This window comes from Callorhinchus milii, unplaced genomic scaffold (assembly GCF_018977255.1).
Source record: "Callorhinchus milii isolate IMCB2004 unplaced genomic scaffold, IMCB_Cmil_1.0 Scaffold12, whole genome shotgun sequence".
Classification (NCBI taxonomy): Eukaryota; Metazoa; Chordata; class Chondrichthyes; order Chimaeriformes; family Callorhinchidae; genus Callorhinchus; species Callorhinchus milii.
This window is the reverse complement of record NW_024704753.1, coordinates 12,690,325-12,703,706: the sequence shown is the minus strand read 5'-3', so window position 1 is coordinate 12,703,706 and position 13,382 is coordinate 12,690,325. Positions and strand designations below refer to the sequence as shown.

The 13,382-nt window shown below is 43.3% G+C and overlaps 1 protein-coding gene across 3 annotated transcripts in view; it reads right to left on the bottom strand.

Moving 5' to 3' along the window:
- uba1 (ubiquitin-like modifier activating enzyme 1) overlaps positions 1-13,382 on the bottom strand; it is a 156,503-nt gene that overhangs the window by 127,082 nt on the left and 16,039 nt on the right. For all 3 annotated transcript variants that reach the window (XM_007890277.2, XM_007890279.2, XM_007890278.2), the window contains 6 exons: positions 10,912-11,009; positions 10,428-10,574; positions 8,253-8,429; positions 7,959-8,069; positions 6,329-6,409; positions 4,628-4,783 (listed from right to left, as the gene is read on the bottom strand). In XM_007890277.2, the coding sequence (XP_007888468.2) occupies positions 4,628-4,783; positions 6,329-6,409; positions 7,959-8,069; positions 8,253-8,429; positions 10,428-10,574; positions 10,912-11,009 (770 nt within the window). The remainder of the gene's footprint in view (positions 1-4,627; positions 4,784-6,328; positions 6,410-7,958; positions 8,070-8,252; positions 8,430-10,427; positions 10,575-10,911; positions 11,010-13,382) is intronic.

The window sequence follows — 13,382 nt, the reverse complement described above, 5'->3', positions numbered from 1 at the left end:
GAAAATCAACTGGAGTTCCCACTCCCGACACTTATCCAGTGACTCCCCCCACCTACCCCCGCCCCCACACGCACACACATACACTACATGTCTGCTCCATGGCTGAGTCGCTTGGTATGGCTCACATATTTCCTGTGGTACCAGAGAGCAGTGAGTGCCTGTGGAACTGTGTATCAACAAGTCTCAAGGGTTGGGGGGGGGGGGGGGGGGGGAGAGGACAAATATTATACTCACAAAAGGCACAACTAAAACTCCTGTTATCCATGAATCTCCCACCCCTCGGTGGGACTGGCCTTCTCCATATCCCCCGCTCTACCTGCTCCACCATTGGAGGTCGGACCTTCAGCCTTTCTGTCCCCACCCTCTGGAACGCTATACTGTAGCCTCTCCACTTTCCCCCTCCCTTGCCTCCTTCAAGGCCTGACTCAAGACCTTCCTCTTTGATGGCACCTTGGACATCGATGGCATCGTGGAGTCCTGTAGCTCAGTGGTTAAAGCACTCGCTTTGCAAGTGAGAGACCTGAGTTCAATTCCAGGCAAAGGGCGAAACCTTGGGCAAGTTTCCTTACTCCATACATCTAATAATAATCCCTCCAAAACCAAAAACAATAATAAATTGGTCATTTTCAATCTACGACTGTTTGTGGGACATTGCTGTGCGCAATTGGCTGCCGCGTTCGCCCACAAATATACAGTCAATTCACTTTACAGTGTGTTCTGTGAAGCGCTTTGGGACGTCCTCCTAACGTGAAAAGCGCTATATCAAATGCAAGGATTATTATTATTATCTTCCCATCCCATTCCCTCTTCACCGCTCCTGATTTCAGCTTGGGTGCAAACCCTCGACTGTCCAGCATTTTGCAATGTCCTCACGACGTGAATGGTACTATGCAAATGTAATTTATTGTTATTGTTGAAAAATCGACATTTTATAATGGAATCAAGGCTAGAATAAGTGAATGAGGATGAACTAACTCACAAGGGTTAATATTTCCCTCCAGTTGCAATGACAAATCCTCTTGGCCTGGCCTCATGGGATCGTGACTCCAATGGTCGATTACCTCAGCTAATAATACTATCTTGTAATGCCTTTACATCCTTGTTCAAATTAACAGAATCTCTGGTTACAAACACACTCGCTATCAGGCCTTGCTCTGCTGGTGAGACAGCCCATGGCTCCCACACAGTTAATGAGGGCCCCAGACACAAGGCTCTATCAAAGAGACGCAAAGCCTTTCCTTCACTCCACACAGACTAGATTGAGACCACAGGGAATTATTCACAACTTGATGTACGAGGTAAGGGAACACACAAACACATTCAAGGTATTACTGGGTGTAGTTGAAACAACTCTCAAGATTACAAGAGCCCTATAAAAATGTGAAAACAATGTTACGTTAGACTAAATTAAAATTAAATTAAAAATAAAAATAACCAGTCTCTCTCTCTATTTTGCTTCCATTTGAGTCCTAAAGTGTATTGATAAAGTAAATCTCCCAACGCAAGTTTCCTTAATCCACACGCCTCTGTTTACCTAGCAGTAAGTAGGAACCCGGCTGTTAGACAATTGGTGATTTGCTTTTCAGGGAATAATAATCCCGTCAAAAATAAATAAATAATAATTTGGCTACTATTTGTGGGACTCTGCTGTGTACAATTGGCTGCCGCGTTTCGTCCACAAAAAAATATTCAGTCAATATTCTGTGAAGTGCTTTGAGACGTCTCGAAGATGTGATAAGGCACTATATAAAATGCAAGGATTATTATTATAATTAATAATAATATTCCATTTGGTGAATTGCATAGTGTCTTAACATGGCATCAAAACATTTCACACAGCTTCAAAGGACTTGTGTAATTTACGATTGAGGCAAAATAATTTGAAATGTTCTCTTTCCCCCCCACCCCCAATTCTCTACATGTAGACAGGATGAAACACTACCAGATCAGGCAACAGGCTTGATGGGGGTGGAAAAAGCTCTCTTTAACCTGACTCAGCAATGCAGCAACACCCTATAGTCTCCCACTTATTGCAAACATCGAGACTTCCCCAGCACATTTCACATTGGATCCTTACAACCAGCAGAAAGGAGACTTTCATTCCATTAACCTAGGCTGGATTTCATTCATTTAATTAAAATTTAATTTACCCAGCAGGACACATTAATGCTCCAAAATAATCAGGTCCAGCCTAAGAATGATTCACAAAGTCAGCTCTTGGAGAAGTTGAGAAGATGGCATACGTAAGCTATACCATCCTCTGGCTATCCCACACCCAGAGTATCACATGCAGGGGCTGCCCAGACCTTTGACACAGTGCTAGGAGCTATGAGAATGATTCCCAGTATCAGAGGAATAAGCTATGACGAGTGACAAGCTAGTCTTGAAAGAAGATATTTCAGAGGTTATAGAGCTTTATAGCATTGTAAATGGAATTGAAAAAGTAAACTTGGGACAATACTTTTGGATGCTTGAAACAGTAGAACAAGGCATAGATTTAGAGTTGCGAGGGGCAATCTAAGGACATAAGGGAAATATTTCTTTACACAGAGGACAATTAATGATGAACAGGTTGCCAAGAAAGGTGGTTGGGATCAGGATAAGAATTTGATAGGCGAAGGAAGACCAAGGTCCATCTAGTTCACCTTCCACCATTCTAGCAGTCGCTTGACATGTTGTGTCCCAAACTATACACTGTATAAGAAAATGAACTAATTTAAAAAAAAGCTGATGCTGTAATAGGAAATGGAGACAACACACTCTTTGTAATTAACACTTCCCATTATCTGAAACACTCAAGATGTAGGGTTCTACAAAGGAAAATAACGGGATTTATAAGCTCCCAGTAACTCAGTGACTTTATTCAATGAATCACTGAGCCACACAGGTGTCTGGCTTGATTATGGTGTGTGCAAATGAGCTAATTTTAGCTGTGATTCTTTCTTTCTGAGGTCAAATAGACTGTTAACAGCACTGTGGTGGATTCCACATCCCAACAAAAGGACAATAACAACAACAAATTACATTTGTATAGCGTCCTTTATGTCAGGAGGGCGTCCCAAGGTGCTGGACAGTCATGGATTTGCACCTGAGCTGGGGGTTGGGGGCAGGAGTGCTGGAGGGCAGGGAAGGTGGGGGTAGCGGGGTAACTGACGGTTCAGTTGAAGAGGAGGGTCTTGAGACAGGCCTTGAAGCAGGCAAGGGAGGGCGCAAGGTGAAGGGAGGGGTGTCGAGGCGAAGGGACTGTGGGAAATAGTGTCGTATCTGGAGAAGCAAAGAGGAAAAAAATTCTCCAGAAACACAACAGCATGTTTTATAATCTATCTAGTACAATGCATTAGTTAATCTGGCATCTACACTGACCCCATTATGTTCAAAGTTCATTTGCTTTCCAAAATGATTTTTAAAAAATATTAAAAAAGTAAGACATTTTTCTCGTTGATAAGTGTATGTTCGGCTCAAATGGGATTTTCCCCCACTTGAAGTGACCACATCAAAAAAAAGCAAAACAACTCTCAAATTCCTTAAAGCTTAACGAAAACACTGCAGAATGATGTGTTATTATAGACTTGATACTCTAGTACAGACTTCAAAGGTTCACTGTAATTGATGCTGTTGATTTCTCTGCTGCTCACAGCACAGTGTTAGCCACGATTTAATAGCCCTGAAGCTACAGTAAACTGAGCACAAATCACAATTCTTCTGTGATCTCTACAGTCAGGACAAAGTGGATACAAGCGAGAAGGTATACGAGAAAGCAAAAAATATGCCCTTATTTTAATGCTTGGGATACAAATTGGTTATTCAATCACTGTGTCATTTTCAACCAGCATCAGTTTAAGGTCTGTTCATTTGGGCCTGTTCGATTCCATCACGTAACGCAGGACTATTCACTGTATTTTTTCCAGTACATATGAATCCTGCACCATATCTTTCCAGGTGAATTGGACACTTTCTTCACAATTCGGCTATGGAGCACTAGTGCCACCTGGTGGCACTTTCACTCTGTGCAGGGCAACTGACGATGACAACAACTTGCATTGAAATGGTGCCCTTCACGTGAGGTAGCGTCCTGGAGTGCTTCGGGCTCAAATGGGGATGGGAGAGGAAGGAAATTTGCTGGATTTGATCTGAGAAGGTTTCTCGGTTCTGTTGGAGATACTCAAACTAGTGGATTATAAGCGTAACTCAAAAAAAACTGTTGGCGAAACAAAATCTATAAATAAGTTGAAAAAAATATCTCCATCATTTGCAGGATAGGGTAACTCTGGTACAGACGATGCTGTTTAACCTGCAAACTCTGCAACGTTCGTAAAGGATCTCCTGTCAGTATGGAGCAACTACTTCCCCCCTCTTCATTCTATTGATTATAGTATAATTATATATTGATTAGATTTGGCCTCCATCAACTCTACCATTTCTGTTACAAATTCCCCTCTCCCTCAGCCCATGCCTAACACATGCTCAGTTCCTGTCATTCAGATCAGAGTAAAGTTATAGGTTGGGAGCCCCATTTGTTGAGGTTACATTTATGATGTTTCGGTAATGAATAGACTAATTAAATAACTTTAAAAATGAAAAAGTAGTTATTTATTAAATGAAAAGAAAGCAGTTTCTTTTGACTCACCGAGACGTCTTTGTTTCTGAAGAGGAATTGGCGATTGAGATTGGATCTCTCAATGGTGTCCATGTCGGTCACTATAATCCCACCGCCTTCCCCTGCTCCCAGACCAATCAGGGCAAAGTTCTTCAGTAGTTCACATCCAATGGCACCAGCCCCCACCTGGGCACAGAGCAACATTATACTACATCTCTAAGGACCAGCTATTTCTCAGCTACAATAATAATATTCTTTGCATTTGATTTGGCATCAAATCATATTGTCGAAACATCTCAAAGGATTTTTACAAAAGCGTAGTGACTATTTTGTAAGGCAAACGCAGTGGCCAATTTACCAATAACAATGTCCCGCAAACAGACATGAAGAGAATAACAATATTATCTGGATGACTGTTGGCCAGGACATAGGGAGAAACTCACTTCCCTTTTCCATGGGATCTTTATCAGCCATCTGAGCAAGCAGAATAGACCTCAATTCTGAGGTTTAATGACTCATCCAAAGTATGGCACCTCTGAGTGTACAGCACTCTCCCAACAATGCATTGAAGTATCAGCCTAGACTATGAACTCAAAGTCTCAACGCAGAGCTCGAGCCCACAACCTTCTGACTAAAAGACAAGAGTGATAAACTGAGTCAGGCTGATAGCATGGCACGGTGAAGGTATGGAATTGAGAAAACAGGGTAATAGCAGATAACAGGCAAGGGAGGGAATATAAGTGGGAGAGGCTAGGGAGTGGGAGCTAAGCAGAGTTTCTCTTGAACTGAACTAGCTTCAAGGTGACATGTTTGACAACAGAGTGTCAGAACTGTAGCCGTCTCGGTAGTCCAGTTCCTGAGCAAGGTGGGTCTGCAGTATTCCAACGCACTGCGGATGTCAGCTCAGTCAACCGGACTCAGGTGCAGGTCTCGGAAGGGGATACCACTCACCGGGGGCAGCGAGTCATTCCACTTAGCTCTTATCAATCCTGCAAGCCAAAGCCCAAACGGGTGCAGTGGTCCTAGCGGGAAAACTTGCCAGGAAGTGCTCTCAATGGCAAGCTATGTGGTTTTAGCTGTAGTATCCCATCAGCATCCCAAAACACACTCTGGGATCCTCAAGCCTTGGCTTTTGCCAACCTGTGCCTAATAATACCTGGAATTAGGTAAGTAGGATTTGCCCCTCCAGGGAGAAAGTGCGCATTCAATTTTAATAAATATCTTTGGAATTTTCATGTCCAAGTGGGATGCACGGAACCAAAAAGCAGCTTACTAACTCACACAGTACAGAAAACTGCCCAGAACTCAATACTAACTGAGAGTCACTCTGTCGAGAGTGTGGGAAATGGAAACGTCACTGGTGCTAAGGAGATATTCAGGGAATTTGGGCTTGAGGTACTGTCAGGTTCAATACAACACAAATTGACATTCATACAGAGCATTTGAAGGCGGAGGATGTCCCAGGACACTTAACAATCCTAGCGGGGGGTTGGGGATCCGACAGGGGTGGGGAGGGTAAAGACGACCAGAAACGCAGTCAACAAAGAGGTAGGTCTCGAGACGGACCTTGAACAAAATGAAGGTACAAGTGGGTGGGAGTCTGGGCTGGTGTTCCTGAGAGTGGAGCAGAGTGGCTGAGAGTAGGAGGAGGGATCAGCAAGTGAGTTTCCTTTCCCAGCCCTGACATTCTTTATCTCAATAAACACAATGGGCACCGAAGCCTTCACCTACCAGGAAATACTTCTGCGTCTTCAGCCTCTCTTGAACATCCGCGCCAAAGACTGCAATTTGCCCATCGTAACGACAGCCTTTCTGCACAGAAGACACAACAAACAAATCAATATTAGTCTGAGATAAAGGAACTCAATTGCAAGCAGCCAAATACAAGGCTAGGTTCACTGTGCGGTGGTGGTGGAGAGGAGGTGGGTAGAAGAAAAGGTATTCAATATACATAAGAAAGCCACTCAAATGAATCACCCCTTTTGCACATGCTTAATCATATGTCCTAATCATTATAATAAGCACACACTGTTGCCACACAGGAGTGGAAATAAATCCAGGGGAGAATTACAGAATATTTAAATACGTAATGATACACAGAGAGCAGCAATCAAGTGTCACCAATGAACTCAATGTAAATTTCATCAGTTAACTGGATGGTTCCGTTGCGCCCGGCAGGTTGGCAAACTCTCAACTGTACTCTGGAATACTGTGGTCCTGACTGCCTCAGGCAGACAATAATAACCCTTGCATTTGATACAGTGCTTTATCATGTCATTGAGACGTCTCAAAGCGCTTCACAGAGTTACATATAAGGTGAATTGACTATGTATTTTGTAGGTGAAATGTGGCAGCCAATTGCACACAGCACTGTCCCACAAACAATTTTGGATTGAGTGACCAAATTCTTCTTTTTATTATTTGAAGGAATTATTACCTGCAGAAAGCGATCCGGCAATTGAACAGCCGGGTTCCCATTTACTTCCAGGTAAACAGGTGTGTGGAATGAGGAAACTAGCCTAAAATAATAATAATCCTTGCATTTGATATAGCGATTTTCATGTCAGGAGGACATCCCAAAGCGCTTCGCAGAACACACTGTAAAGTGAATTGACTGTATATTTGTGGGCGAACGCGGCAGCCAATTGCGCACAGCAGTGTCCCACAAACAGTCGTAGATTGAAAATGACCAATTTATTATTGTTTTTGGTTTTTGGAGGGATTATTATTAGGTGTGTGGAGTAAGGAAACTTGCCCAAGGTTTCGCCCTCTGCCTGGAATTGAACTCAGGTCTCTCGCATGCAAGGCGAGTGCTCTAACCACTGAGCTACAGGACTCCACAAAGATTTCCCCTCGCACTTGCGAGGCGAGTGCTCTGCTCTAACCAATTCACTACAGGACGCCACTCACCATGTCCACCTTAGAGAGTTAACTCAGCTCTGTGCCCTTAGCACTCACATTAGCAAGGAGACAAAGAAACCCCGCTTACCTTATTTCCCCCAACGCCCCGCAGACCAGAAGATAGTCAAAAGCTTGTTCAGGAATTTGAAAATACCCAACCATTGTTCAGCGTCTATCACAAACTAAACCTGATCAGTTCAGTGACCAGCTTTGTGACTTATCATTTCCCCACCCAATTAACAATTAGTTTATCAGCTAATTTACTGACCTTTTCAACTAATTGCTTATTCTTGATGGATAGATTGCAAATAAATTTCAGCAGCATCCCACCGCATAATTCATAGCACCAGCCATCATTAAAACAAGATAAAGTAGTCATCGCCAAATGAGCCCCACAGTGCCTGGATATAAGGTCATTATAGTCTGGATTCAGTATAATTGGATTGTAAAAAGCACGTACGGGCTGGCAGGTTTCTTCAGTTAAAAGGATGTCTTCGTTTTCTTCAGGCAGACACTCAAGGGCATCAAAGTACAGCCATTGATTCAGGGGAATGAACTTCGCTGTACAGGCCTGCAGGCACATAAAAGGTTTTGCATCAGAAATTAATACATGATACATAAGCTCCCTTGACGGCTCAGACAGTTTATTCAGTGAGCTGTACAGCTCTCCGTTGCTGTTTTGTGCTGTTATAATTGCTTTGTAGCTCAACATCGCTGAGTCTCTATTGAGAGAACTGGCTTCAATCCCTTTTACCTTCATCACTTCCTGTGCAGCTATACCCCCAATGAATGCATTGACTGGACTCAGGTTGCCAGCAGCGACGTAGGATAACTTTCTAACCAAGTCCTCATTCAGTGGCTCATCTTCAACGATCGATGGAACGTCTTCACTCAATCTCTTTGCAATCGCTACCAAGCGCTCAGCATCAGCCTGGGAAGGAAATGAGTAATGCATTTCATTTAAGAGTTAGAATAATATTGCTGCAAAACTGAACCTGTGCACAGAATGGGTGAACTGGCTAAACTCCAGCAGTCATCCCAACACACACTCTGGAGTCCCCAAGCCTTGTCAATCAGCACTAATACTTTCCGGAATTAGGTAAGCAGAGTGCGTCTCTCCAGGGGAGAGTGGGCATTCCATTCCAGACACAGGGAAATTCTCTAAGTGTATGTGGCATACGCTTGTGAAACTGTGGTTTGGAAAACATTAAGCACAGCGATGGGTTTCTGCATGTGTTCGTCACCCAATTGACCTAAAAAAAATTCAGAGTAAAACTTCCGCTGCTCTGCTTCTCCTTTTTTGTTTGTGAAACTTGTAGCTGGTCCAGGGGCATCCCGCCAAACCCCACACTGCTCTGTGCTACAAATTCAAAATTACGAGGTGAAAATTCACCAAACCCGGTTACCATAGAATGAGGAACAGCAGGTTTAATTCCTCTACAGCAGGCTTGAAATTATGGCTACACTGTGCGGAGATCCTTAATTGGATCCCAGGGATTTCCACACAACAGGGAGTTCACTGGTCTATGGCTTTTTATCTCCACAGCCACTGGCTGCCCTCCAAGTGCCCATTCTTCATGTATGAGCCAAGACGGAGTGTGTTCGAATGACTATTCAATAGTGGATGACATCACGGCTGAGTCCCATCCTGTTCTGACCCGACGTTCACCAGTCAAGTCACTAGACAGTGAGCAAGTGAGTGAACATTGCTTGATATTTCCACACCCCACCCCCTACTATAACTCAATGTGTTGAGCCCAATTGCACCGCTCCCAAAAGCTGTCCTACTTGTATTATAACTGGCTAGTTAATAATAATCCTTGCATTTGATATAGAGCCTTATCAAGTCATTGAGACGTCTCAAAGTGCTTCACAGAATAGATAGTCAAGTGGATTGACTGTTTTTTTGGGGTGAAACTTAGCAGCCAATTGTGCAGGGCAGTGCCCCATAAACATTTGTGGATTGAGTGACCAAATGTATTTTTCTTGAGGGAGGAAAGGGATCCACCAATCGACTAACAACTGGGTTCCTACTTACTGCTAAGTAATCAGAGGCATGTGGAATAAGAAAACTTACCAAAGGCGAGGTGAGGGCGCTACGCTATGGGTTTCCGTGAGTTACCATGCTTCTGGGGGAGGGGGGTTGAGGTAAGCGGTCCCTCCTTGGGGCTAAGCTGTTTCCAAAGAGACACGTCCGGTAATGGAATATTGGAATTTAGTTGACCTTACAAGCCCCAGCAGTCTGGTTCCTGAGCTGGACAGATCTGGGTGGCAGTTCTTCAAGGCAACTGTGAATGACAGACCAGCCATCCTGCCGGTTCGGCAGGATTTTGACTCCTGTTATCCCCCCAAACTAAAGCTGTCACTGGTAGGTGGTCCTAGCCTGTCACACAGTGCAAGCTATATGGTTTTAGCTGGTTAAACTCCAGCAGTATTTGAACACGCAGTCTGGGCTGCCTATGCATATTTTGCCCAACAACATGCACAGACAATTCACTTTATAATACATACTGTGAAGTGCTTTGAGATATCTCAACCACATGATAAGGCGTTATATCAAATGCAAAGTTTATTATTATTATTGGGTCTTGCCATCCTGCATCTAATAATTTCCAAGATGAGGCAAGCATACCCCTTTCCAGACGAGGAGAAATTTCCATGTATAATTGTCGTGGATATGTGGAACTCAGTCTGATTTGGATAGTCTTCAATATGGCAATGGGTGTCTGTGTGTGTCAGATGTCTTATCTGACCAAAACTGCAGCTGTTACTTTCTGCTCTGTATGCAGTGCTACAATGGGTCTAACTATCTACTAGCCCATTAGGGGAGATCCATACTTTACTTTAATTGCCTGATAATGAGCATGAGAAAGGGTCTAAACAAAACACTGCTCATTTCCCAAATACTAGCAAGTAACAGAAATCTTACCGTTGACCTGGCTTTGGGGAGTCTGCCACATTCCTTCACAAACCTGTGGAGAGCCTGGAAAGCAATGTGCAGGGTTCCGTGCCTCTCCGTTTTACCATAATCTGATATTTGGTATCTAGGCTCTTTCAGTGCCTCCGCTATAGGTTTCTGTGATTGAGAAGACAAGAGGTAGGGAAAGTGCATTGGATACGCAAATTAAACATTCTAAGCCATGTATGGGCCTATAGACAAAACACCTCTTTATTAATCCTCCTGTGCTATGTTACATACTTGACTATATCACCACATACATGTGCCTTACCAAACTTCATTACAGCTCTAGTTTAGTTACTGTCCTTTCAAACCGCAGACCAGGTGATCCAAGCACTTGATTTCAGCCTTTCTCATGACTTGATAATTGCAGCAAGTTCCACTATGTTCAGACGCTATGCTGGTGGCTGAACGACTATCACAGATGTCCAGAGTGCAAACTCAAGGTACTTACAAAGGCAAGTTTCTTTGACATCTTGACTTCTGTCACAATCCCACCTTTCTCGTAGTCACCGAAGCAACTGGTGTCACAGATGGCGAAGGAGTAACGATCTAAAATACACACAAGAAAGTGGCCAGTCAAGTGGTGCAGTGAATGCGGGAAACCAACTGCTGGCATCCATCATCAAGAACATCATTCTTCCAAAAAAAATAAAAGTTACAATAAAATGTTCTATTTCTGAATCGGGGTTTGTGGTGCAAAAAAAAAACTCATGCCGCATGGAAAAGAAACACTTGTTTTTCAAACGCACACTCTGGGCTCTCCATGTAGTGGATAATAATAATAATAATCCTTGCATATGATTATAGGGCCTTATCACGTCTTTGAGATGTCTCAAAGCGCTTCACAGAATATACTGTAAAGTGAATTGACTGTATATATTATGAGCGAGACGCGGCAGCCAATTCTGCTCAGCAGTGTCCCACAAACAGATGTGGATTCAGTGACCAAATTATTATTTTTTTTTGAAGGAATTATTTCCCCCGGAATAGCGATCCGCCAATCGACTAATAACCGGGTTCTACTGACTGCTAGGTAAACAGAGGAGTGTGGAGTAAGGAACGTTGCCCAGCATTTTGTCCTGCCGAGAATTGAACTCAGGTCTCTCTCTTGTGAGACAAGAGCTCTAACCACTGAGCTACAGGACTACACTGGATCTTGCCATTCTGCATCTAGTACTTTCCGAGATGAGGTAAGCATACTCCATTCCACACAAGGACATTGTTATACCTGCCCTCCACCCCTCCTGATACCAATCCCCTGCTCAAGTCCAAATCCGTGATTGTCCAGTGTCTTGGGACATCCTCCCGACGTGAAAGGCATTATACAAAAGTAATTTGTTGTTCTTGTGTGCAATTGGTTGCCATGTTTCGTCCACAAAATACACAGTCAATCCACTTTATAATATAGTCAGTGAAGCGCTTTGAGGTGTTTCAATGACGTAATAATTTGTTAAATCAAACGCAAGGATTATTATTATTATTATTTACACTAACCTTGGCAAAGGCCCTGAAGCAAGCCTATAGATTCAATAGATGTTAAGTTCCTGTTCACGATTCGAGAAGCAGTGAGCTCATTCTGTATCTTGGCCAATACTTCTCCCCCATCCAAATTTACCACAAAGATTGACATCTAATGTTTGCTGTTTGTGGGTGTATCGAAATCTATCCCCCAGTGCCTTCGCCGCTTCCTCCCTTTCCTCCTTCAAGGCCGGTCTCAAGACCTTTCTCTTTGACTGTGCCTTCAGCTCCCCTCTCGACACTCTACCCCCTCCTCGCTCCCTCCCTTCCCTCCCCTCACCCTGACCATTTCCCCACAATGCTCGGGTCCTGACCCAACTGTACAGCGCCTTGGCACGTCCTCCCGACGTGAAAGGCGCTCTATAAATGAAATCTTGTTGTTGTTGTTGTGTGCTGGCATAGATTAGCTGCTATGTTTGGCTGCACAACAAGTCACTCTAGGTATCTCATGGCGTGAAACGTCATTTATAACTTGGAACAGACGCTTGGAGCTGGTGTGTGTTCGGGGTGGGCATGGAGGAGGTGAATCAACCATAAGGGGATGATAAATGGGATGATAAAATAATTGTTTGTTATGAACAAGTTATAATTACTTTTCTATCAGAATAGAACATTACAGCACGGAAACATGCATTTAGTCCACAGCTGTTTTATACCTTAATTATTTTGTCTCACTTCCTCCATTGCTGGTGTTTATACCTCACATGAGCCTCTCCCATACCCCTCTATTCCTTCCTCTCTCATGCATATAGTAAGCTTCCTCTAAAATATGTTCATGCTTTCCGCTTCAACCGTAGCTTCAAACAGTGAGTTGCACATTCTCATCCCCTCTGTGGAAAGAAGTTTCTTCTAAACTTCCTTTTAGATCTGCTGATGGCTATCTTATATTTACCCAGCGTCTTGGGATGTCCTTCCAACGTGAAAGGCGCTATAAAAATGTTGTATTGTACCCCCCTCTTGTTTAGCACCCAGAAACAAGGGGAAATAGCCCAATAATATGCACCTAATCAAATCCTTCCTTAATTTTAAACAGCAAGAATAAACAATTAATAAGATAATGGAATAACGGATTTCTGAAACTATGCAATATAATCTTAACATTACTGAAATTATCGATGACAGTTCTGATCATGTTCTGATTATATCTGAAACTTATCCCATCTTGGTTTAAAATGTTGATTGATGTGCTATGGATATCAATTTTCTGCTTTTATTGCTGTCCAAGTTTACCTACCGTCCATCAAGTGGCAAGCTATGTGGTTTTAGCTGGTTAGACTCCATCAGTAGCCCAATGCACACTCTGGCTATTGCCAACCTGCACCTAACGCTTTCAGGAATTAGGTAAACAGATTGCGTCCGTCCAGGGCGCGAGTACGCAATCCATTCCATGTTGTAGGTGGGATG